This window comes from Aotus nancymaae, unplaced genomic scaffold, assembly GCF_030222135.1.
Source record: "Aotus nancymaae isolate 86718 unplaced genomic scaffold, 86718_ANA_hifiasm-v0.15.2.pri h1tg000012l, whole genome shotgun sequence".
Classification (NCBI taxonomy): Eukaryota; Metazoa; Chordata; class Mammalia; order Primates; family Aotidae; genus Aotus; species Aotus nancymaae.
The window spans coordinates 28,531,087-28,558,977 of NW_026988423.1; the positions used below are offsets into that span (position 1 = coordinate 28,531,087).

The 27,891-nt window shown below is 37.0% G+C and overlaps 2 protein-coding genes across 2 annotated transcripts; one reads left to right on the forward strand and one right to left on the reverse strand.

The window, feature by feature from the left end:
• Positions 1 to 2,658: 2,658 nt before the first annotated feature.
• LOC105729472 (olfactory receptor 10G6) lies at positions 2,659 to 23,870 on the reverse strand. The gene is given in 6 exon segments (XM_064375290.1): positions 2,659 to 2,690; positions 2,693 to 3,659; positions 9,208 to 9,367; positions 17,117 to 17,178; positions 19,959 to 20,131; positions 23,801 to 23,870. Coding segments are annotated over 6 exon segments (1,464 nt in total).
• Positions 22,736 to 26,438, forward strand: LOC105718961 (olfactory receptor 10G9-like). Its single transcript, XM_064375314.1, has 2 exons — positions 22,736 to 22,805; positions 25,466 to 26,438. The coding sequence occupies exon 2, from the start codon at positions 25,492 to 25,494 to the stop codon at positions 26,425 to 26,427; it is 936 nt and encodes a 311-aa protein (XP_064231384.1). The 5' UTR covers positions 22,736 to 22,805; positions 25,466 to 25,491; the 3' UTR covers positions 26,428 to 26,438.
• Positions 26,439 to 27,891: the final 1,453 nt, after the last annotated feature.

Below are 27,891 nucleotides of genomic sequence, written 5' to 3' on the forward strand. Positions count from 1 at the left end.
GGGAAAACAGCCCCAAATAATCTGAACCTGATTAGAAAAGAATGAGAAAATAACCTTCCTAGGTGTTTAAAACTATATTAAAGCTGCAGCTATTTTCAAAGTTTGGTACTAACAAACATGTATTATATATAATAATAGTATCTGAATATATATCAATGTAGGTATTTGAATTTTAAAATATATAGCCAAAGAATTAAAAGACGTCAAAGAATACTTAATATTCAAACTCTAAACAGTAGTATCTTCTTAGCTTCTATTTTCAAGAGTGGAGAAATATTCATACAGGCTAACACTACTTTTTCTTTTCTGCCTTATTTGTTCATTTTTTATTCTCAATATTAGATAACCTCAAAACAAACTTGAAATCAAAATACCCTCTTAAAAAGTAAAGTTGCATAAAAATACTACTCTATGTAGCCCTCTCTAGTGGAGAGTTCAAATTCTGGACTCACAGAGATAAGTTCACATATTAGCTCTGCTGCTAATTGACTGTGGATACAGAATAAAGTAACATTTGCTGTTTGATGTGTTTATGTGGTATTTTTCTTCATATAAAATGATAAGATGTATTTTATATTTCTCTATTAAGAGCAAAACACCCAATTAATTTTTTTATGTGACCTTTTTCTGTCTATGTGATGTGTCATTGGCCCTGATGAGAAAAAGAAGTCCTCATGTTTGCCTTAATTTGACTTCTAAGTAGGCAGTCTTCTGAGATCAGAGGACTGATTACCTAATTTCTGCCTCCCTTTCCCAGGGAGTGTTTATGTGCCCATTGCACTGCAGTTCTGTATGTTCGCCAGATATTGCTTGCAATTGTCTTGGGCTGCTCTTCCTAAGATAGTTAATTAGGCTTCTGTGGAGTATTCTCCTAGGATTATATCTGGGGTTTATGTTGTTTTCATCACAGGAAAACAATCACTGTAGTCTGACTACTAGACCTTACAAGACCTTCAAACTATAGATTATCTTACATTTTTCAATAAGCTAGCTTTATAAATTCCAGGCCCCATAATCTCTCTCTTTCTCTCCCACACACTCTCTCTCCTTCTTCTGAATAATATTCATTGTATATTGAATTATACCAGTCATTTCTTATTTATTTTAGGGTCATATGTTTTATCTCTCTGTCTCATATATAAATGCATTTTTTTCTCATAAGATTAAAACCCCATTTGGAACAGACAATGACATGGTTTTGGCAATACACTGAAAAAAACTGTGTCATATTGCATTGGATTGCCTGTTCATGCATATTTTGATGTTTAACCTTGCACCTCTGCTGTTCAAACAAGCAAACTCATTGACTATACACATTTTTTTTTCTCAGAAAGCTTCTGATGCACAGAAATCAGTTCTCCTTCATTATTCCAATGTTTTTACAATTAGAATTGAGTTTGAGGGAATGTAAGGATCTTCTTGGACTGTATTTGCCCATATACTTTTGAAATATCAACAAAAGCATCTGTAGCACTCAGGGAGTCCTGAGAGTGAAGGACCCACATTTAGACACTGACAAGATTATTATAAGACATAAGTGACTAGAACGTGCTTCAGGTCACTACTGATTCATCTTGTTGCAGCCAGGTACATGCTTCATCCCACCCTGCTCCACACTCATACTCAAAAGTTATGTAAGAAATGCAGGAGTGTGGTAGCATGTGCATTCATCTACCATCTCAGATGCTATGCTTCTTCAACATCCATGGAGGCATCAGGGACACCCAGTTTCTGTGACACAGCCAGAAAGCTTATCCTTGGTACACCCACCTCAATTTTACAAAAGTGGAGCTCTGTGCAAGCTCAGAAGACTAGGCCTCTGCAGATCATAATGCAGTGCACGTGTAACGGCTCCCTCACATTGAGATGAAATTGTTCCCTCAAGTTTAAGTCCGACGTCATCTACCATTTTCGTCAAGGTAAAAGGCAGAGAGAAGGGAGTTTGAATAAGCCACTTACTTGAACTTCAGTTTCCCCACAGTTACATGGAAAAATAATAATACCTACCTCACATAGTAATTGTCAAGGTCAAATCAGATGGTTTGCAGGAAAGTTATTTAGAGCCTATAAAGAGATAACAGGTATCAATGCAGGGACTAGAAGCAATAATAGATATATAGATGAATGTCACAGAGAAGCAGAGGCTTCATGCAGACATTTTCTTTTTTTTCTTTTTACTTTTTTTTTTTTTGAGACGGAGTTTCGCTCTTGTCCAGACTGCAGTGCAATGGCTCAACCTCAGCTCATCTCACAACCTCCACCTCCCGGGTTCAAGTGATCCTCCTACCTCAGCCTCTCAAATAGCTGGGATTACAGACATGCACCACCACATCCTGCTAATTTTGTATTTTTAGTAGAGATGGGGTTTCTCCATGTTGGTCAGACTGGTCTTGAACTCCTGACCTCAGGTGATTTGGACCTTTTATACAAAGTGCCACCCTTGCTGAGTTGCCTTAATTACTTTTCATTGGTACTGAAGAAAGACATATGGAAAATCATGTTTTGAGAACAGGTTACAATGTGGAAATTTCCGGGTTCCTAGGAGTCCTCTATTCTCTGCATGAATCTTTCTATTTCTGTTTTAAAATTTCCACTTATTTGGTGTCTTAACCAGGGCTCTGCATTATAGTATCTCCTGCATGTCTGTGATGGATGGAGTCAGTGAGGCTGCACTTCCTTGTGGCCCCCAGTCGCTGTAATGCTGCCTTCATCTCTTTGTTACGCAGTGTGTAGATGATGGGGTTAAGCAAGGGAGTGATGACAGTGTAAAAGACAGCTACCACCCCATCCAGAGGCTCCTGTGAATCAGGCCGCAGGTAAATGAATGTGCAGGGCACATAGTAAACAATGACAACGGTGAGGTGGGCAGCACATGTGGAGAATGCATTGCGGCGCCCATCTGCTGACCGGATTCGCAGGATGGCAGCCACAATGTAGCCATAGGAAGTGAGGATGAGCACGAAGCAGGTGAGGGCCAGGAAGCCAATGTCCACAAAGGTGATCAGCTTGTTGATGGTGGTATCAGTGCAGGCTAGATGCAACATGGCAGGAATATCACAAAAGAAGTAGTTGACCTGATTGGGGCCACAGAAGGGCAGTCGGAATACAAAACTTGTTTGAAAAAGTGAATGGATGGTCCCTCCCAGCCAGGTGCCTAAAGCCAGGGAGTTACAGACTCTGCGGGTCATGATGGTAGCATAGTGTAAGGGCTTACAAATGGCCAGGAAACGATCATAAGCCGTGAGTGTGTAAAGGAAACACTCAGTACAGCCCAGGAAATGGAAAGAAAACAGTTGGATTACACAGCCCCCAAAGGAGATACTCCTACTATCCAAGAGAAAACCAGCCAGCATCTTGGGGACAATAGCACAGGAAATGGTCATGTCCAAGAAGGAGAGGTGACACAGGAACCAGTACATGGGACGGTGGAGCCGGATGTCCACTAAGACAGTGAGGATGACGAGCCCATTTCCAGAGACAGTGAGGAGGTAGACAACAAGGAAGGCTAAGAAGAGTGGCATCCCCAGCTGTGGTGGGTGGTGTAGACCCACCAAAATGAAGTGAGACACGGAAGTCTGGTTTTCACTTTGCATTTCCTTGCTGTTCACGTCTGCCAAAAGAAGTAACAGATGGAAATGGTCAATATCCCTATAAAATCTCTAGGGGCAGCACATCAATTCTGTGTCACTCCCAAATAAGGACAGAAAAGAATATCTATCTATCTAATTCTCTCTCTCTGTCTCTCTCTCTCTCTCTCTCTCTCTCTATCCCCTCTCTCTTTCATCCTTGCTACTGGTCTTTATCATTCTCTCTCCTTACTCCCCCCACAACTTCTGATTCTGAGATTCTGGTTGGTGTCAGGGAGCAGTTTTTCTCTCCAAGTTTAAAGGTAACTGATGATGTTTACATAATTTAGGAGAGTGAAGGAAAGACCACACACGGAAGAAGTAATCTTCTTTTCCAATCAGGAAGAAGTATTATCATATAAGACCTAAATTAATTGATAAAGGAAAATATGTTTCATTGTTTTCCTTCAGTTTGATCTCTGATCTGTACAGAGAGTTAGCTTGCGTCTTACTTATTTTCTAGGAACATCAGAGTTGTGATTATATTTCCTGTCTAAGTGTGCCCAATAAAATATTTTTCAGATTTTTAAAAAAATATACTATCTGACCTGCACACTAAGCCTAATACATTTGTAATCTCTGAAGTTTTAGCTAAAAATATCTTTTTTCAAAAAATCTATATAAAAATTCACATGTTATTTAAAATCTTTCAGAATAGTAAAGCAGTACAAAATCTTAGCCCAAAGGCACTGGGTTGCCTTTTATTCTCTCTACTTCTGGAAAGTACAGTCCATTTATCCATCCACCCATCTGACCATCTGTCCATCCATCCATCTGTCCACTCATCCATCTACCTGTACACCCATACAGTAGGGCACTATATATTGTATCTTATGATTATGGTCTCTGAAGTCTTACTGGGTTCAAAGATCTAGTTCACTTATACTCATTGGTAATCACATTTTTAAATATGTTTTTACAATTGTGGGGACAATAATAGTGTCTACTTCGTAGGATTGTTGTAAGGATTAAATTCATTAATTCACATAATTTACAGTAGCACTCAATCAACATTAGCTATCATTTTTTATCAAATATATGTCGTAATCTCATTTTGTTGTACATGGGACGGTGGAGCTGGATGTCCACTAAGACAGTGAGGATGATAAGCCCATTTCCAGAGACAGTGAGGAGGTAGATGACAAGGAAGGCTAAGAAGAGTGGCAGCCCACTCTTCTTAGATTCTCAGAATCAGAAGTTGAGGGGGAGTAAGGAGAGAGACTGATAAAGACCAGTAGCAAGAATGAAAGAGAGAGGGGATAGATAGATGATAGATAGATAGATAGACAGACAGATAGATAGATAGATAGATGATAGATAGATAGATATCCTTTTATGTTGTAATCTCATATTGTTAGACAAATTCTATCTTTGCATTTGGCTCCAGTCAGAAGTGAACCTGTGGTTTCTAGTGAGTTGTTCAGTGCTCAATGACACACCCGCAAATTTGAAGCAGCATCACAAAGGGCTTCTTCTCCCAGGATTACTGGTAAATCAGATCAGCCACAGTGGAAGAGAGAAATCAGGGAACTAACTGAGGCATGCCAGAGCTCTCCTGGACACTGAGAGGCAATGTGAACTGTTCTTCCTAGTGTTACTTTCCTTCCATCAATATTTACTCTGATAGTCTGTTCACAAATTGGAGGCAAATATCCGAATGATGTGTCACCTTCAAGAAGGTTCAGGGATGATGTTGAATGCCTCAGAAGGCTTTAGAGGATGTGGAAGGAAATGGGACTTCCAACTGGGCTCCGGGTGGGTGAGGGATCTGCAGTGGCAGTTGCCTGCCCTCAGGCTACTTCTTTCCCTTCTACGCTATGGATCACTGCACATCCATCATGAAACCCTCTCAATCTTTAGTGCCACAGAGACTATGCTTCTCAGTAAAAATAAGTTTGCTATCACCATGGCACGTGTATACCTATGTAACAAAACTGCACGTTCTGCACATGTACCCCAGAACTTTAAAAAAGACAAAAAAAGTAATAATAATAATAATAAGTTTGCTGAGGATTGAGCAATTTCTGGGGCTTGGAACTTTCTGTGCTAAACCTAAAAGAGTCCTGGTAAACTGAAACAGTTTTTCCCCCTAAATAAGAGTTTAAACTGCATAGAAATGGAATAATCTCTTACAAGGTAGCTATAAAATCTATTTTGAAACAATTCTGAGGCAATTCTTAGTGATTTCTTAGGCAATTCCTTTATTACCAACTTTTCATGGTACCACATTACCCAAGTAGAAAGTGCAAATTTACTGGCTTGGCTGTGTTGACCTACTTCTCCAGCCTCCTCTCAGCACTCCATCCCATAACTGTGCCTTAACCAAACATTTTCTGCTTCCTTATACAGTAGCCCTTTCATCTGGAATGGTTTTGCTCCTCTGATGTCTGAACAGTTTCCACTGACCTTTCAAAATCCCATTCAGATGTCAACTACTCAGTAAAGCATTTCCTCTCTTTTCTCCAAATGCTCACTCATTTTTTTACGGCCTCCATAGTACTCCATTCACGTTTCTGTGATAGGCTTACTATGAGCATGTCCCTGTGCATGTGTCTAATTTCCCCATTAGGCTGTGAGCTCCTAAAGGGGCTTTGTGTCATCTTCCTTTTCATCCCGTTTGTAGCATACCTTTCACAGAAAGATTCTCAGATAGTATTGAGCAAAGGCATTTCTCTCTGCCTGGATCAGTGTATTATTTAGACACTGAATTTAGAATAATATCAATTAGATCTTGTAATCTGGCCTTCAAAATTCTAAGAATTTCAGTACCATCACTACTTATGAGCAATATTATTTTGGACAAATCTCTTAAAATTTCTAGTCTCAGTTTCTCATTAAATGAAACCTAAGGTACAAAATATATATATATATATATATATATATATATATATATATATATATATATATACATATACCATAGAATACTAAAAAAAAAAAAGCAGAGAGAATGGTAGGTATGGATTTCCCACCAAAAGAAATACCAGTGTCTTTTGCATCTATATAAATTCTCATTTTAAGTTTTGTTCTTACACAAAGAAAATCAATATTTCTCATAGTCCCAATTATCTTCTGTACTGTATGTTTTTTTCCTTTCCATCTGGCTACTTTGACATCTCAGTTTTCATTCACTTTTATAATTTATTTTCTCTACAGAGAAATAATACTATTTACCCCTGGAGAGAGAGAAAAATACCCTGCTTTACCCATCAACAACTAAAACTACTCCAGTTATTTGGTGTATACCTTTTAGTTAGTACCACATTATAGTATCAGCATGTGATATGTTCATCCGTGTAAGGGAAAAGAAAGGAATTTTGACAAGAAGTTTTGGGGAAAAAAGGACACTAGTAGCCATACACTAGCTTCATTTGGCCATTTCAAACCCTGTACGAACTGAACTAAGCATAAGGTAGACCCTAAAACTCCTGTGTCTCAGGAAACTCCAAGAGGGACATTTGCCTTTGGTAAGTGGAATACACTCACCCCTCCCCAGGTATTTGTAAAGCATAATGCCATTAAGAGAACCTAATGTGCTTTCTCTGTTCCCAGCATCTCTAACATGCACTTAATAAATATGTGTCTCAGAACAATTTCCATTACTATGCCTCTACTTCCCCTTGGGAGCCCTCTCTGCTGGAGACCACTACCTGGCTGGGAATCTACTGTGAGGCCATTGTCTGCTGCTTGCCTCAACTCCTCTGTGCTCTTCACTGTTCTTCATGAAGTCTCGTTTTTGAGCTCAGTATTTCCCTGGTCTTCGCCTTTGATGTGCCCCTTCTTGCTTATGTCATTGCGTTCCTTCTGTATGCTTCTCTGGGCTCCCTCTTTCTGTTGGTAGCCCATTTGAAATTGTTGGCAGTGGCATCCCTAGGCTCCAATCCCTGGAGTCACACTTTCTGGCAGGCAGCTTTTTCCTTCCTCTAGTCCCTGTAGGGCAGGAGACAGAGGGGCTGACATCTCTTCTGCTTCGCCCTTCAGGAGCATTAACTTACACGGAAATAAACCGCAGCGGGCTTTGTTAACAGCAATCAAGGAAGTTCACTTAGTGGTGTCCCTGTAGCATAGGATCCTGCTAAAAGCATGCACTTGATCAGAAATCAGGAGGCCCCTTCCATTTCTCTGGATTTTAGTTTTCTCATCTATAAATTAGAGATAATGATGCCTTACTCACTTACCCATAAAAGTATGGGGATACAATTTGAAATAATTTAAAAGCCACAGGTACTGAATAAATGCCATATGTTAATTGCTTTTAAATGTACCCTATGAATTTAACTCAGAACAGTTAAACTACTAGAACATTGCAATAGGACAGACAAAACTATTTTGGGCAGAACTGTTTAGATCATTTAGTATGCAAATAGGAGACTAAGCTAGATGAAATATGAAAAATGTAGCAATTCCTCAAAAGTCAAACACACTTAGGTTGGCGCTAGAAGGACCTTTAGTTAAATGACCCAGAGTACATCTCCATTTTATACATGAAAACACTGAGTTCTAAAGAGAGTAATGACTTTTTCAAAGATAAAACCTCATACAGCTTAGTTAGTGCATAAAATCCCATATGGGTCTATACAGATAAATTATACAACTTACCCAACTCTGAGAATAGAGGAGCTTGTAGTTCTGAATTAGTGCTAGGCAAAATATAGCTCAGTAAATATTTGCTAAAATACTTTTGGTCTGGTGCTAAATATGTTTTAGTTGTTTACTTTGAGCCATTGCTGGTTTGCAATGTTTAATTAGCATATTATGAAACACAACGGGGCACTTGCTCTTTTTTTTGAACAAACCATTTCCACTTAAGGAATCATATAAGGTCAACGTTAAGTATTTTACTTTGTATTACTACATATTTCTACTATAAGAATATGATGTTGAGTTTAAATTAGATTTAGGGTTCTGCTAATAGGGAAGTCTACATTTAGAAAGGAAGACAGAAGAGACTTAAGACTCCAAACACCTAATCCTCCCTTCTCGCAGAGAGTTCTCCTGTTCTGTGATGTCTCTAATGGGAATAGTGTGTATATTTACATAGAAAAATACAAGGCAAAGGAATACATGATTGCAAACTGAAGCTTTGATTCCAAATTCCAATATGGATGCTTGACCTTGGGAAGTTAGGAAAGGTCTTTAATCTACATTAGGAAGCCTTCGTGATTGTTCTTTACCCTTTTTGTTTTTCATTTGATTTTCTATGTGGATAAAGACTTGGAAAGTGTGGGGAGACTTCTTCCAAAAAGGAGCTATCATCATCTACTTTTGAAGCAGAAGAGAAAAAAGATGGGAGAAAAGAAAATTAAAAAGAAATGGCTCAGTTTTATCCAAATGGGGACAGCTCCAGTTCCCTTGCTCTCTTAGTCCAAGCAGAAGGAGGAGCAGATAAAGAGATCACCCTCAACTGAGATCAAATATATAATTAATCCATTTGCTTAAAACCGTGAACTTGACAATTCCCATGAATGGGTCAATAAAATACCCTGCAACTGACAAAAACATTTGCTAGTTCCTCTTTTGGGGCAATGTGGGGACCCAGTTGACCCACAATAAGTTGGACTTGAGCTAAAACTCCATTAATTACCTGGTCTCCATAAGCCCCTACTTTAATTGGAGGACCACAATGACCTTTTGGGTCCCCTGGAATGAACGTCAGCTCAGAGCCAGTGTCCAATAGTCTCCAAAATGTCTGATCACTTCTATTTCCCCAGTGCACAGTTACCCTGATAAAAGGCCAGAGGCCTCTTTGGGGAAGGATAGGAGAAAGATTTGCTGCATAAATTGTGGGTAGTGTAGTGGGGTCTTTCCACAAGGGAACTTGGCCTCCCCTTCATTTAAGGGGTTCTGGGTCTGTAAACTGGCTCAAGTTTGGAAATTGATGGAGGGCTGTGATTCTTTGTTTTTATAATTCAAATTAATCTTTTGTCTATTCAGCCTGGAAGTTTTCTGCTTTATATTCTGGCCACATTGGCAACTGATTAGAGATGCCCACTCAGATTAAGGATGGGTTTGTCTTCTCCAGCCTGCTGACTCAAATGTTAATCTCCTTTGCCTACACCCTCACAGACACACCCAGGATCAATACTTTGCATCCTTCAATGCAATCAAGTTGACACTCAGCATTAACCATCATACCAACTGTAAGTTTATTCCTGTCTTTTAACTTTAAATAGATGGAAACATACAGCAGTATTCTCTTCTAAAAATCGTGTCCTTGAAACTCACTGATTTCAGTTCTTGTAGCTGTAGTTTAACTTCTGCACTATCTATTGTACAAAGAAAACACATCATTCTCCCTCTTCCAATTTTTTCTCTCTTCTTTCACCTTGTTCTTTTCCCAAACAACATTTGAGTGTTAACAGTGTTTTGCTAAGTATGTAATTCATTTTTTTCTGTCTTGATGATACCTTTTGATAAATGAAAATGCTTAATTTTAATGTAATTGAATCTATAAATTTTCCCTTTGCCTTTTACCTTTTTGTGTCTTTCAAAGAGAAATCCTTCCCTATACCTTATATTAATTTATTTAAAGCCAGCTTTTTATCACTTTCAATATATCCGGCTCTATTTTGGGCCATGTTTTGCCTTAATACTTTTTGTGTGACGGTTTAATCTGTACTAATTTGTTCACTTACCAATTTACAAAATATTGTGCTGGTTGGCTATATCGATAACAGCATGTGAGTGGGACTGGGTGAGTGGGAAATAGAAGATATCCTAGAAGCCTTGGAAATTCATGTGTACCACACTGTAGGAGAAAATCCTATGGAAATAAGACATTGTTGCCTCAGTAAAATATAATTGCTTTGAGGTTAGTTTAGCTAGGCTTAAAAATCTGGTCTTTTTGATAATTTTCAAGAAGGACAGTTTGTTCTGGGCCGAAAGTGCTTTTATTTCATTTTACTTCTAATGTACCAGATAATAGGCTCAAAGGATCTAAATGAGGTACAGATATAGAAGAAAGGGCCTGGCGTCCCATGATCTTCTTATTTTTACAGGGAGTAACTCTCTCTCAGGTTTTATTTTCTTGACACACTACACAGCAAGAAATATCTGGTTTGTCACAGGCAAACAAAATTACAAAATTGCTGATTTTTATGCCCCAGCTGTATTTCCTCTAAATGAAATTCTTGTACTAATACACAGGACACTAGCTTTGCTACTATACACTCTTCCTGACCCGGACAATAAATTTAGATAATCCCATGGCATGCTGCTGCACGTGTCTGGAGGTAAAACTTAAATGTAAACAATTGCAACCTAAATTGGCAAGATCAAAATGTGTTTGGGTCTTGCCAGGATAATGATTTGACTCACCCCATTGACAACACCAACATGCTGAATTTTCTGCTAAGAAAAAGGGTTGAAGAAGCTAGAAGTCATTAATATTAACTATTGTCTCATAATCATTTGCATACTAATATCATACCTCTTGCATGTATTCTCTGTATTGCTTTGGCATGTATATATTTACATCCTTTAAATTTCCCTTCTCTATTTACTCTATTATTATATATAAGATGTGTTCACGATAACTTTACTGTTTTGTCCATAAGTCACATAATATTGAGTTAGAATTACTTACAAACTGGAGAAAGAATTGACATCACTGAGATTCCAGACTTGGTTCTGGATGAAGTAAAGAGTGATATATTGCAATGACTCCCTCTGTGAAGGGAGTCGTATGAGGAATGAAGTTGCATTGTATAAGGTGTTAATAGTGTCTGTGTGTGTGTGTGCGTGTGTGTGTGTGTCTTTGGGTGTGTAAATATGGGGGAAGAATGTACAGGTATGGTGTTCAGTGCATGTGGTAGACTGCCATAGATCTTTACAGAGGAATTTATTTATTTATATAGTTTGGCTGAATATCTTTTAAACTCTCTTCCTGTAAGTAGGACTCCCTTCTGCTATAGAAACCAAATTACCAGATACTCTTTTCATTCACTCCACCAAATATACATTGTGGGCATGGGATCTAGATTTGACCAATGAGGCATATCAATCTAGACTTTGAATATGAATCACAGGAAAATAAAAGTTATATATATAAATAATTCAAATGATGGCAGAGACATCATTAGCAACACAGAATTTTCAAAGGTGGCAGTGACAGCAGGCCCACAGTGCTTTCAGGGCTTATGCCGGTGGGGATGGTGGGTGCTCTGTGGTGATGCAGTGCATGACTCTGAATTATATCACATATGCTGCATTGTTATTTCAGTCTATTTAAACTTTTTGGACTCTTTCTCATTACCTTCCTCCCTCAAGTTCACACTAATAACCTGATTTATATTCTTCTGCCTTTTTCCTCCTTTTTTTTCTTTTTTAAAAAATAAGGTGGCATAAGTGCAGATTTCTTACATGCATACATTGTGTAGTGCTGAAGTCTGGGGTTCTAGTGAACCCATCACATGAACAGTGAACACTACTCCAAATAGGTGATATTTCGATCCTCGCTCCCTCCCACTCTCCCACCTTTTGGGGTCTCCAATGTCTATTGTTCTACTCTGTATGTCCATGTGTATCCATTGTTAGCTACCACTTGTGAATGAGAACATGTGACATTAATTCAATCTTTTTAAATGCCTACTTACTATTTCATTAAGTAGCAGTACTAGGATTTACTCAACATTGCTCTTTAGAAATATTCACTTGGTTTTCAATTGTTTTACAGGCATAAACCCTGTATCAACACAGTCAACTTGTTACATTATTTTGTGTTTCACTGAGTAATAATGAATTTAAGTATTTTTAAAGGTCTTTTTGAATTTGCTCTGCTATGAATTGTTAATGCATGTGCTGTGCCCAATTTTCCAATTTCGGGGGCAGTTGTATATTACTTATCAATTTGTAGGAATAATTTATTTTGGACCTGAGTCCTTGGTCAAATATAGACATTGCAAATATTATTTTTCACTCTGCAGCTTGTCATTTACTCTTTGAGTGTTGTCTTATATTGAACAAAAATGATATATTTAAGAATGAAAGAACAAGCAATGGGGAAAGGATTCCCTGTTCAATAAGTGGTGTTGGGAAAACTGGCTAGCCATATGCAGAAAGCAGAAACTCGACCCCTTCCTGACACCTTACACTAAAATTGACTCCAGATGGATTAAAGACTTAAACATAAGACGTAACACCATAAAAACACTAGAAGGAAACCTAGGCAAAACCATTCAGGACATAGGCATAGGCAAGGACTTCATGACCAAAACACCAAAAGCATTGGCAACAAAAGCCAAAATAGACAAATGGGACCTAATCAAACTCCACAGCTTTTGCACAGCAAAAGAAACAGTCAATAGAGTGAATCGGCAACCAACAGAATGGGAAAAAATTTTTGCAGCCTACCCGTCTGACAAAGGGCTGATATCCAGAATTTACAATGAGCAAAAAAAGATTTACAAGAAAAAAACAAACAAGCCCATTCAAAAATGGGCGAAGGATATGAACAGATACTTTACAAAAGAAGACATACATGAGGCCAACAAACATATGAAAAAATGCTCATCATCATTGGTCATTAGAGAAATGCAAATCAAAACTACATTGAGATGCCATCTCACGCCAGTTAGAATGGTGATCATTAAAAAATCTGGAGACAACAGATGCTGGAGAGGATGTGGAGAAATAGGAACACTTTTACACTGTTGGTGGGAGTGTAAATTAGTTCAACCACTGCGGAAAACAGTGTGGCGATTCCTCAAGGACCTAGAAATAGAAATTCCATTTGACCCAGCAATCCCATTACTGGGCATATATCCAAAGGATTATAAATTGTTCTACTGTAAGGACACATGCACACGAATGTTCATTGCAGCACAGTTTACAATAGCAAAGACCTGGAACCAGCCCAAATGCCCATCAATGATAGACTGGACAGGAAAAATGTGGCACATATACACCATGGAATATTATGCAGCCATTAAAAAGGAGGAGTTCACGTCCTTTGTAGGGACATGGATGAACCTGGAAACCATCATTCTCAGCAAACTGACACAAGAACACAAAATCAAACACCACATGTTCTCACTCATAGGCGGGTGTTGAACAAGGAGAACACATGGTCACAGGGAGGGGAGCACTATAAACGGGGGTCTGTTGGGGGGAGGGGGGATAGCGGGGGTGTGGGGAGTTGGGGAGGGATAGCATGGGGAGAAATGCCAGATATAGGTGAAGGGGAGAGAGGCAGCAAATCATACTGCCACGTATGCACCTATGCAACAACCTTGCATGTTTTTCACATGTACCCCAAAACCTAAAATGCAATTAAAAAAAAATGAAAAGCATCAATAACATTTTAAAAACAATAACATATGTAATAACATACAAAAAGTCAAAAATGAGAAGATGTTTGACTTCATTATTCATGAGGAAAATACAAATTTTAGCACCACACTAGAATACCACTACATACACACTAAAAGAGCTAAAATGAAAAAGACAGTGATGGCCATATGTGGGACAACTGGCGATTTCAAGCACTGCTACTGGAATTATAAAGTGGCACTGTAAAACTGTGTGGCAGCATCTACTAAAACACATCATATGCATTCTTTATGACTCAGTAATTCCACTCCTAGGTGTATGTGTATGTGATAGAAATGTGTATGCCTCTCTGTATGTGTACATATTCAGTGCATTCAAAGAAAGGCATATAATATGAAATATATTTGCAAAGAAATTCTATAAGTATATGGCATCTATGTCCAAAAATATGTATTCTAGTTTAGAACAGCAGTATTTTTAGTAGGCAAAAGTTGGAAACTATTTAAGGTGCCTACCAATAGCTGAATAAAAACAAACTGTGGTATATTCACTTAATAAGATGCTTGCTATACAGCAGTGATAATGTATGATTTATAGCTATATGTAAAATAGTTTATGCACTTATTGTTGGCACCCATTTATTTATGATTAAGGTTTAATGTAAAAAATAAAATAAATATCTAGAGCCGAGGTCAGTGGCTTCAACCGGGGACAGTTTTGCCCCATCAGAGTCATTTGGCAATGTCTGGAGATGTTGAGTGTCACACATACTGGCATCTAGTTGCTAGAAGTCAGAGATGTGGGTAAACATGCTATAATGCACTGGACAGACCCTCACACCAAGGCCTATCTTGCCCAACATGTCAGATGTGCTGAGGATTAGAACCCCTAATTGGGGTATTAATGTAAGTAAAATTATGTAAAATTATGACAGCAGAATACACAATATTTTGAGAGGGATATAAAAATTGCTGAAGAAATCAATATGATGTGCACACAAAATGGAAGAGTCATATTTTACAGATATCAATTCTATTCAAATTAATCTGTAGATGTAATGGAATTCCAAATAAAATTCCAGCATTTGGTTTTGTAGATACAAACGTGTGGATCCTAAGTTGTATATTAAAATGGAATGCACTCTCAAAATAGTCACAATAATCCAGAAGAAATAAAATAAAATTAGAAGATTCACAATACCTGATACCAAAAGCTGCTATGAAGCTGGGAGTTTTCAGGTGTCTTTATGAGGCTTGACAAATAGAAAAATGGAACTGAATACAAGGTAAGAAAATAGACTGATACATATTCATCTGACAAAGATGATCTGTGATGCAATAGAGAAAGACCAGATTCTTCAGTAAATTATTTTGAGCTATTCAGGTGAAAAAAAAAAAGGAATTATGCTTATCTCACAATGCACATACCAAAAAAATCAATACAAGTAGATACAAAATGGAAATGTGGTAGTCTTTATGACATTTGTTTAAGTGAGGGTATTTTTTTAAAGCAAACAAAAGGGGCTATCCGTCAAAATAATAAATTGGAAAAATATATTTTAAAATAGAAAATTTGCAGCTCATTTTCTTTTATCATAACTAATAAATCTAGAGCTTAGTATGCAAATGGGAGGTTGGGGAGGGATAACATGCGGAGAAATGCCAGGTATAGGTGACGGGGGCATGGAGGCAGCAAACCACATTGCCATGTATGTACCTATGCAACAATCCTGCATGTTTTGCACATGTATCCCAGAACCTAAAGTGCAATTATATATATATATAAACAAAAAATAAATAAATAAACTGAAGCCAAAATTCTAAGAAAACAATATAATTAGTTATAGATATAATCACAAGTTATGTAGAAAATTAATATATTATTCTTTTGCAACTAAAGTAAAAATAACTTCAAATGAAGTGAAAGAAAAAATTTTAAAAAGCATTAAAATATTATATAAGTAAAAACTGATATAGATGGGTGTAAGGAAAACCTCTTAAAAACAAATTTCAACTTTTTTGGGGAGGCCAAGGCAGGCAGATCATAAGCTCAAGAGATCGAGACCATCCTGGCCAACATGGTTAAAACCTGTCTCTACTAAAAATACAAAATTAGCTGGGTGTGGTGGCACATGCCTGTAGTCCCAGCTACTTGGTAGGCTGAGGCAAGAGAATTGCTTGAACCTGGGAGACAGAGGTTGCAGTGAGCCAAGATCGTGCCACTGCAGTCCAACCTGGAGACAGAGTAAGACTCTGTCACAAAGAAAAAAAAAATGATTCTCTTTTTAAACCACAATTGATAAAATATTCTAGAACACTAAAAATGTTTATAGAAAAAATATTTATAAAGACAAATTTGGAAGCACATTTTATAATAAAATGATGAATTAATGTTCTTGTTTCATAAAGGTTCAGACAAATCAATAAGAAAAAAACTATTAACTCAAAAGATAGAAGTAATAAAGTTAATAAAATTATGAACAGCTAACTCACAAAAGGATATACATGTGTCATACACATGTAACAGGGTTCCATATCATACTCATAATATGTATTTACTCATTCATAAAAAAGCAATGACAATTATGACAGCAATAATCTCTAATGGTTATTTATACAATAGGGAAATAATTAGGTTAGGTATTTCTGTGGGAAAAAGCCACTCTGAAAGTCTAAACAACAAAAAATGTTTGGGAATTTGGATCTTCTGAATCGTCATACAAAGATGGTGAATGAGAGAGTGATGCTGAGCTGGAGAGCACCAACAAGTGAGGACCATTATGGATTGTGGAAAATTTTACGTTGAGCACAAACAGTTGTGAGTGTCTCTCAATTATTGATGAGGGAAAAGGTAAGCCCTTCCTCTTAGGTATAAGTATTAGTTACAGGAAGGCATGAGCTGTTCTCAGGAGAGCTCCAATAAGAAACTCTAAGGGATTGTGTGCATGCTTATGAAGAACGTCTTATTGGTCTCTTCCTATTGTTTTTGTGTTCATCAAGGAAATCTGAAAGCCCAAGAGAAGTCCCAGCCTTTGAAACACAAATTTAGTTCCCTGAGCTTCAACTAGTTTGATCCTTGAGTAGAAATGGACTACTCTTTCTCAACACTATGTATCTGTTCTTTGAATGATAATTTTCAAACTAGTACCTGTACATAAGGTATAGAAAGTAAAATACTTGGAGAAAAAACCCTGATGAGTTTTATTATTGAAGTGAACCACATACTGGAAGGTGAATTCTTCAAGGGGCAGATTTAACTCATATTTTTCCTGCTTTTCTTCTTTTATCTTAAAGTTCCACATAGAACAATGTCACTTGGAAATTGTTAGAGCTCATCCTAATTTTGGTAATCTAGTCTCTCTTCATAGATAGATAGATAGATAGATAGATAGATAGATAGATAGATGATAGATAGATAAGAAAGTAATTAAGGACCTACAAATAGGGTCTAAGTAGCTACAGCATAAATGAGCAAATCAAACATTGACCCCATTCATTGACACTCCTGTCTTAAGTCTCAGGCTATCTTGAACTTCACATGATAAAAATTTTTATATTTCATCAAATTGGAATATGAGGCTATCTTGGGGATTGGGTCCTCCTGGTGCAGTAGAAGTTTTAGAACTATAAATTTTTTTGGAGTTCTAATATCTATATTGATGATTACAATATTCCTAGTCCTGTTATTTATTCTCATATTTGAAAAAAATCTAGGTTTAATGTAGCTTAAATCACATGCCCTAAATATAGGACACATTGTATCTTGGCTCTGCTAACAGTAGATATCCTTTTGTTTCTTTTGTATTGGTGAAAGAGTTTCATAGTGTTTTTCCATAAACTATTAATAAATATTCTGAACCAAAATGATATATGGTATTCAGTTAAAAATATCATTTCTGCTTCAATTTTAATTGTAAAGAATACCTTTTTTTTTTTTTTTTTTTTTTTTTTTTTTTTTTTTTTACATCAAGCTGACAGATGTCTTCCCTCCTGCTTTGGTTTCATTTTCCCTGTCTCAAGTGGTAGATATTAAATAAGAAACATAGATTTGATAGAATTGTCTTCTCTTATGAGCACATTTCCTAGGTTTATGAGCATGTAGAGTAAAGGAGAATGGTAGGGGCAAAATATGTTCTTTAACAAAATTAACATTAGAAAATATTTAGATATCTGGGATATAGAGGTATATGTATGATACCTAGTAGATTGTAGTTGGGAGAACACATATGAATGTCATGTTCCTAGAGCCTCTTGGGGATGGTCAAGTGTAAGAGAAACAGGAGGGGAGTCGTGTATGAAGTTTGGTGTCCTCTGAATCATTTGGAAGGTTGTGGGGAATCCCACTATGAGTTGTGCTAACGTAAGATCCTTACCTGATCTGAGAGACTGAGAGATGCCTTTTTAAAAAGAAGCAGGAATGGGGGCACCAGTAGCAGTACAGGAGTGAATCTTTCCTCAAAATCTGGCTTTGCAATTGAGAAAACTCTGGAAATAATAAACAATGTATGTATTTTCTTACTTTCTATGATCAAAAATGGCAATTCTGTGATACTGCTGCTAGGCACAGTGTTTCATGACTCACTGTTATTTATTGAGCGGTTGTCACCTGACAGACACAGTGTTAAGTACTTTACATGTTTTATCTTATTTAATACTTACAACTTCTCAGTCAGGTAGGTGAGGCTAGTAATACCAAGTAATATGTGAGAAATCTAGAGATGAATTTGGTATACTGTAAACTTTTGAAATATTAGCTGCTACAAAGAAGTAAATTCTTAGAATTAATAAAATGTGATAGAATTCAAAATAACCTCATAGATCCCCTAAACCCATCTTCCTCGTATATCCTCCTTATATAATCACCATCCCTTTAGTGTAAGTGAAACAGGAAAATGATAGGATATCACTCCACTGATTCCATTATATTACATAACACTTTGGCAGAGCAAACTGGAGAGAGATTTTCTGGCTGGCATTGAAGAAGTAAGCTGTCATGTTGTAGAAGTCCAGGTAACTATGATCTTAGGATCTAGGATAGCTTCTATAAGCTGAGAGTGACATGCCCTGCAAACAACCAACAAGAAAACTGGGACCTCAGTCCTAAAACTGCAAGGAACTGAATTGTGCCAAAAACCACAATAATCTTCAAGGATGATCCCAAGCCTCAGGTGAGATTCTACCCTCTGGTGATACACTGAAACCTGTTAAGACCCTTAGCAGAGGATCTAACTGACCTGACCCCAGAGAGGGTGAAATAATAAATTAACATGTTTTATGCCACTGTTTGTGGTCATTTACATGTACCCCATATATATATATATATATATATATATATATATATATATATATATATATAAATAATTGCATTTTAGGTTCTGGGGTACATGTAAAGAACATGCAGGATTGTTGCATAGGTACATACATGGCAATGTGGTTTGCTGCCTCCATTCCCATCACCTATATCTGGCATTTCTCCCCATGTTATCCCTCCCCAACTCCCTACCCCTACTGTCCCTCCCCTAGTCCCCCTGACAAACCTCAGTGTGTGATGCTCCCCTCCCTGTGTCTATGTGTTCTCATTGTTCAACACCCACCTGTGAGTCAATGACAATCTAATACAGTGTGTTTCTTCTACTTTCTTCTGGATGTGTGTGTGTGTGTGTGTGTGTGTGTGTGTGTGTGTGAGAGAGAGAGAGAGAGAGAGAGAGAGAGAGAGACACTAGAAAATTACTTCATCTTTATGAAAGAAGCTTTATAACAGCTAAGTCCAGGATAACCGTAGAATTATCTACCTGGTTAATGCAGTTTCCACATAGAGAATGGGTTCTCAGTTCCCAATTAACTGCTAACTGCTGGGTGCTCTTTATATCCCCAGAGGGAGGGAGACCATGACAGCACTGTTCATCCACATGGGCCTTCCCCATGCCCCAGCACTGGATAACCCCTCTTTGGAATCTTCTGGTGGTTTATGTGCTCACTGTGCTGGGGAACTTCATCATCCTGCTGGTGATCAGGGTGGATTCTTACCTCCACACCCCATGTACTACTGTACTACTTCCTCTCCAACCTGTCCTTCATTGACATGTGGTTCTCTACTGTCATGGTGCCCAAAATGCTGATGACCTAGGTGTCCCTGGGTGTCAAGGCTATCTCCTTCCACAGCTGCATGACCCAACTCTATTTCTTCTACTTTCTGGGGAGCACTGAATGTTTCCTCTATACTGTCATGTCCTATGATCGCTATAAAGGAAACACAGCACTCCTCAGCTAATGAAAATGATCCCCAGTAAGTGAACTCCCCAGGACATGAGCCAAATGCTAGTGGCCCAGGAGGGCATACGTGCTCTCACTCATCATCCTGGCATTACTGAGTGGGTACCTAAGGATGAGTAGGAAGTAGATATGCTGGATTGTTCAAAATTAGTAATATAATTTAGTTATCCATGTGATATGTATTACATGTATAGGTCTCAGCATTAAACATTATTTCAAACCACCTGCACATTGTAATTCTTTCACAGATTATCAAAGACATTTTTAATGTCACAACTAGATTTTTATTTATGATGAACATGCTTGTAGCATCTATAGATGAATTTCTCATCAACAGTTTTTTTTTTTACTTTTAAAAATTTATATATTGTAGTTGGGTCTCAGGAATACACAGTGGAATCATTCATATATGTAAGCTGATATATGTTTTCATATTTTTTTGTGTGGGCACAAAAATTTAAGAATTTACAATAATAGGGATATTATTTAAGAATAACAAATATCAGAGGTCACTTTTCTGTGTGTGGTTATTTCTGTTTAAATATTGTTTTGATTGTTTTAGTATATCTATGTATTTGTACATGTATATACAAATCCAAATTTGTATGCAAAAAAAAGCATATAAAATATAATACATAGGAATGTAATGAAAATTAAACACAAACACATATATACATATATACATATATCCCCTAAAACATTTGTAGAAATGACATATTAAATAGACAGAGGTAGCAAACTATTCAAAATGACTGTCAAATAATGAATGAAATATAAATAGTTATATGTTCACACAATGGATTACTACACAACAATAATATATGATCTATAGCCTCATGTAAGATTCTATATGCATTTATCTTTTGTGTTCATTTATTTATGTTTGGTAAGATTCAATGTAAAAAAAAAAAATCTACATCAGTGAGGGCAATTTTGCCACTGCCAGTTTTGCTTAGAAATGTCTGAATATTGTTGCAGGTCACAGGTGCTCCCATCCAGTGGCTAGAGGTCAGGGATGTGAGTAAACATCCCACAGTGCATAGCACAGACTCTCATCACAAGACTGATCTTGGCTAAAACATCCATTGTGCTGAGGATGAGAAACCTTGATCTGACATTAATTTTAGGTAAAAATGCGTAAGATTACTACAATAGAAATAACAAGATATTTTCAAAAAAATAAAAGTTGCTAAAGAAATTGGGCATTATTATATGCATATAGAATGGAAGAGTCATATTTTAAAGACAACAATTCTCTTCAAATTGATCAATAGATTCAATGTAATTCCAATAAAATCCCAGCATTTAATTTTGCAGATAGGAATATGTAAATCCCAAAGTGTATATTGAAATGAAATGGATCAGGAAAATGGTCAAGGTAGTCTTGCAGAAATAAAATATAGTTGAAAGATACACAACACTAGATATCAAACCTATTATGAAGCTTTAGCAATTCAAAAAGCGTAGTATTGGTATAAGTATTTGTATGGAAGTGAAGAGAGAATAAAATAAATAGACATATATATTCATATAACAAAGATGGCACTGCAGTGCAGTAAAGCAATAATGCCATCTTCAATAAATTATTTTCAGTTACTGGGTTTTCAGAATGAAAAAGTAATCCTGATCCTATCTCACACTATCTATATAAAAAATCAATTACAATGGATCGGAGACATAAATATGGTAGACTTTATGACATTCTGTTAGTAAATATATTTCAAAGAAAACAAATGAACAGAAGAAGCTAAACATAAAAATGATACAATAAAGTTACTACATTTTGAAATAGAAATTTTTCAGTTCATTTCCTTTGCATGTAATGTAATAAAGCCAGCATTTAATAAGCAAATTATAAGAGAGAAATCAAAACAGTGAAAATTTAAACCAAATCCCTAAAAAAACACCTTCTGTTAATGAGGTAATTACAACTATAATCAAAAAATAAAAACATCCTGATGTTACATGTGAAGTAAAATTAATTTCCAATAAAATAGGGATATAATGAAGGAAAAAACCTTAAAGCATTAAGTATTATATAAGTGAAAAGTAATAAACCTGTGTGCAAGAAAATCCTTTGAAAGCAAAATACCAACATCGTAAATATATTGGAATAGATTCATAAAATTTCCTAGAACATTAAAAATATCTGTACAAATAAAAATTATTTAAATGACAGCAATTTGAAAGCAAATTTTACCTTACAATAAAATAACTACTTAATGTTTTCAATTCGTAAGACTTCAGATAAGTTCATAGAATAAAGATTATTATCTCAAAAGAAAGAAATCTATAAAGATCCTGAAAAGTTAATTTTCCAAAGGAGGTATATGCATGACATGTTGAACAGTGTTTACTCATGCTTGTAAAAGAAATGAAAATTAAGACAGCAGTGCTATCTAATTATTACTTATACAGTTGGGAAATAATTATCTTAGGTTTATCTTTGGGGAAAAGCCACCCTGAAACTCTAAACAACAAAAAAAAGTTTGGGAATTTGGATGTTTCCAACTAGCATGTAAAGATGAATGAGAGTGATGCTGAGCTGCAGAGCACCAAGTGAAACATTAGGGATTCTGGAAAATTTTAAGTTGAGAGCAAGCAGTCCTGAGCGTCTCTCTATCACTGGTGAGGGAAAAGAGTAAGTCATTCCTCCTGCTTCTTAGATATGGGAAGATGTGGGCTCTTCTCAAGAGGGTTCAAATAAGAAACACTAAGGAAATGCGTGCATGCTTCTGAAGAAGTTTTCATTGGTCTCTTCCTGTTGTTTTGTGCTCATCAAGGGAACATGAAAGCCCCAGAGCAATCCCATCCTCTGAGACAGAGATCAAGTTAAGTTCCTTCCCGTGTTCATTTTCATTCCCTGCAATTCAACTAGTGTGGTCCCTAAATACAGATGGACTGCTCTTTCTCAACACCGTGCACCTGTTCTTTGAGTTAACCTTGCAAACTAGTGCCTATATATAGTGGATAGAAAATGAAAAATTGGGGAGAAAGTCAGATGGGGGTTACTACCAAAAAGAATCACATACTGCAAGGTGAGTCTTAGAAATGTAGACTTCACTTATTTTCTCCAACTTCCCTTCTTTTCTTTAACTTTCATTCAGAGCTAAGATATTCAGGAATTAATAGAACTTGTCTAAAATTGATTTATCAAGGTAGATTGAGAGTAATTGAGGGTATACAAATAGGGACCAAATGTCCACACCAGGGATAGTCAAGGCAAACATTGTCTCTACTGTTTGAGACTCCTGCCTCAGGTATCAGGCAACATTTGACTTCACCTGATAAAAATTTTTATATTTCATCTAATCTGATTATGCTGCATTCATGAGGATTGGGTCCTGCTGGTAGAGCAGAAATTTCAGGGTTCTGTTGGTTCTATTTTTAAGGTTCTGATACCCATATTGGTGATTACAATGATGCTGTTTCTGCTTTTTTTTTTTTTTTTACATATTTGAAAAACCTTGCTTTAATATATAGTCAGCTGCATAACATTTTACCTGAGTTCTATAAACTATGGATATCCTGGTTTCTTCTACTGACTGGTGAATCAGTTTCATAGTCTTCCCCACAGATCATAACAAGCCTGTACTAAGAAAATATTTTGTGTTCAGTTAAAAACATTATTTCTACCTGAATACCAATTGTACAAAATCTCAGCTTTTCTTGACTTCATGCTAACCTCTATTTCTTCCTCTTGCATCGGTGCTGTTTTCCTGTCTTAGGTGTTAGGTGTTAAAAATAAACATAGACTTGACAGAATTGTCTTTTATTATGAGAGTATTGCCTGGGCTTATGAATATGAGGAGGAGGGGAATATGGTGGTGGGGGGGAATATTACCTGTAACCAAGCCCATATTTGGAAACATTTAGACATCTAGGACAGAGTGATGTACAATAGAAAGCTAGCTAGTAGATTGCAGTTGGGAGATCACATATGAATGTCATGACTATAGATCCTTCCAGGGGATGGCCTACTGTGAGAGAAACAGGAGGTAGTCATCTATGAAGCTTGGTGCTCTCTGGAGCATTTGGGAGGTTGTGGGAATCCCACTATAGAGTTATGCTGACATTCCCATCTGCTCTGAGAGAAGCCCTTTAAAAGCAGGCAGTAGTGAGGACATTAATAATAGTATTGGGCATGAAGTAGTCCAGAAAGACATAACTCTTAGATTGAGACGGACTCTCTGAAAACCCTAAGAGAATATAGGTACTCTCTTTTAATCTAAGATCAAAAATGGCACATCCATAGTATTGATGCAAGGCACAGTGTTGTAAGACTCACTATCATTTACTGAGCAGTTATTACCTGCCAGGCATAATACTTAGTACTGTATATATACATAACATATATATGATCTTATTTAATACTTATAATTTCTCAGTGAGGTATGTGATGTTAGTGACGTCAAATATAATAACATATGAGGAAATGAGTAGATGATTTATGTGTACTGGGTTTCATTCCTAGTAACAATTAGATTCTTGTTCCTTTAAGTTTTCCCATGAACTCTGCAATGAAAATAGAATATGGTAGGTAGAATTCCAAGGAGCCCCCGAAATTCCTGCCCACTGGTATACACTTCCTATATAATAACATCTCTTTGAGTGCACATGGGACCTGTTACTATGATGGAATATTACCCCTGATTGCAATTATGTTACAAAACATTTTGCTACAGCAAACTAGAGAGAGATTATTTTCTGACTTAGAAGAAGTAAGCTGTCATGTCATTGAAGGCAAGACAAAGAGGATTTTAGGACATAGAGTGACGTCTGTAAGCTGAGATTGATATGTCCTGCCAAAACCCAGCAAAAATACCAGAGACCTCTGTCCAAAAACTGCGAGGAATGAGATCCTACCAATACCTGCAATAGGCTAGTAAGAGGATTGTGAGCCTCCAATGAGATGCTTCTGGTGACACATTGATTGAAACCTGATGAGACCCTCAGTAGAGGATCCAGCTGAACGACAGAGAGGGTGAGATAAAAAGTTTACATGTTTTATGCCACTAAGTTTGTGGTATTTTTATATTAATCAATGACAATCTAATACAGTGTGTTTCTCCTATGTTCTTCTGCATTTCTGTCTCTGTGTGTGTGCAACTGTGTGGATGTGTGTTAGAGAGGCTAACACATAGAGAGGCTAATTTCATCATCATTTCTATGAAGGAAGCTTTGTAACAAAGTACAGAATAACTCCAGAATTAGCTACCTGGTTAATGCAGTTTCCACATAGAAAATTGATTCTCATTTCTCAATTATGTGCTAAATAGTGGGTGCTCTTTATATCCTCAGAGAGAGAGAGATCAAAGGTGAAAGAAATGTCCAACAGTAGCCTTGTGACAGTATTCATCCTCACGGGCCTTCCCCATTCTCCAGTGCTGGATGCCCCCGTCTTTGGAATCTTCCTGGTGGTTTATGTACTCACTGTGCTGGGGAACCTCCTCATCCTGCTGGTGATCAGGGTGGATTCTTACCTCCACACCCCCATGTACTACTTCCTCACCAACCTGTCCTTCATTGACATGTGGTTCTCTACTGTCACGGTGCCCAAAATGCTGATGACCTTGGTGTCCCCAAGTGGCAGGGCTATCTCCTTCCACAGCTGCGTGGCTCAGCTCTATTTCTTTCACTTCCTGGGGAGCACTGAGTGTTTCCTCTACACGGTCATGTCCTATGATCGCTACCTGGCCATCAGTTACCCGCTCAGGTATACCAGCATGATGAGTGGGAGCACGTGTGCTCTCCTGGCCACCGGCACTTGGCTCAGTGGCTCTCTGCACTCTGCTGTCCAGACCACATTGACTTTCCATTTACCCTACTGTGGACCTAACCAGATCCAGCACTATTTGTGTGATGCACCGCCCATCCTGAAACTGGCCTGTGCAGACACCTCGGCCATCGAGATTGTCATTTTTGTGACTGTTGGAATAGTGGGCTCGGGCTGCTTCCTCCTGATAGTGCTGTCCTACGTGTCCATCGTCTGTTCCATCCTGCGGATCCGCACTTCAGAAGGAAGACGCAGAGCCTTTCAGACCTGTGCCTCCCACTGTACCGTGGTCCTTTGCTTCTTTGGCCCTGGTCTTTTCATTTACCTGAGACCAGGCTCCAGGAAACCTGTGGATGGGGTTGTGGCTGTTTTCTACACTGTGCTGACACCACTTCTCAACCCTGTTGTGTACACCCTGAGGAACAAGGAGGTCAAGAAAGCCATGTTGAAACTGAGAGACAAAGTAGCACATTCTCAGAGAGAATAAACACTGGAAAGTAGGTACAATAGTTCGTTTAAAAATAGTAATATAATTTATTCACGTGAAATTGATTATATGTATAGCTCTCAGTTTTGAACGTATTTCCAAAACATCTGCACAGTTATAATTCTTTCACAGATTGTCTAAGACAGTTTTAACGTCACAGCTAGACTTATATTTATGATGAACATGATTATATTCTGATTTATTGACTCATTTCTCATCAATACATTCATATTGTTTAAAAATATTTTAATCAAATTTCAGGGATAGATGGTTGAGTCATTGGTGTTTATAACTTGATAAAAGCCTTTTGTGTTTTGTTTCATTTCTTGTGCACACAAACTTAAGACTTTGCCATCATGGAGACATTGTTCATAGATATCGGAAAATATTAGAGGTTATTTTTCTAATTGTGGTTGTAGATGTTCAAATTTCCTTTTTTATCTGTATATTTATATGTGTATACACAAATCCAACTGTGTATACACAAGAAAGTATATAACATTTAGCATATTTAACATATAGGTTTTCATATATTTACATATGTATATGTATCTGTCTGTTTACATATATATATCCAAAAAATTTTTAATGACTACTGATATTTAAAATATTATCAATGAATCAAATAGAAACTGTGTATTCACATAATACATTACTGTTCAGCAATGATAATAAATGATCTATATGTTTAATGGTATATACACTTATCATTTGTGCCCATTTTTAAATGTTTGTTAAGATTGAATACAAAAAATTAAACCTCTTAAATATCTAGATCCCTTTGGGCAATTTTGTCTCCTGGTTCACTTGGCAATGTCTGGAAATATTGTTGCTTGTCACAGGTACTGGCATCTAGTGGCTAGAGGTCAGAGGTGTTAAACATCCCACAGTGTACAGGAGGGACCCTCACAACAAAGCTTATCATCACCAAAATGTCGATAGCACTGAGGATGAGAAAACTGGAGCTGAATTAAACTTTAAGAAACATGTGTAAGACCACGACAATAGAAATAAAATGTTTTCAGATGAATATATAATTTGCTGAACAAATCTTGGATTATAACGTGCACAGGGAGACTCATATCTGAAAAATGCCAATTCTATTCAAATTGATCTATAGATTAGAAACTATTCCAAATAAAACAGCAGCATTTGATTTTGGAACTATGCATATGTGGATCCTAAAGTGTGCATCAAAATGGAATGAGTCCCAAAATGGTCAAGACTATCTTGAAGAAATAAAACATAACTGAAAGATTCACACTAGTTATCAAAACTTGTTACAAAGCTATAGTAACTCAGAGAGTGTCGTATTTATATGAGGCTTGACAAATAGAAAAATGAAACTGAATACAGGGTGAAGAAATAGACTGATCCTTATTCATAAGACAGGATGACACTGCAGAGCAGGAAAGCAAGATTGCCTTCTTCAAGAAATTATTTTGGGGTATCTGGGTGTTCAGA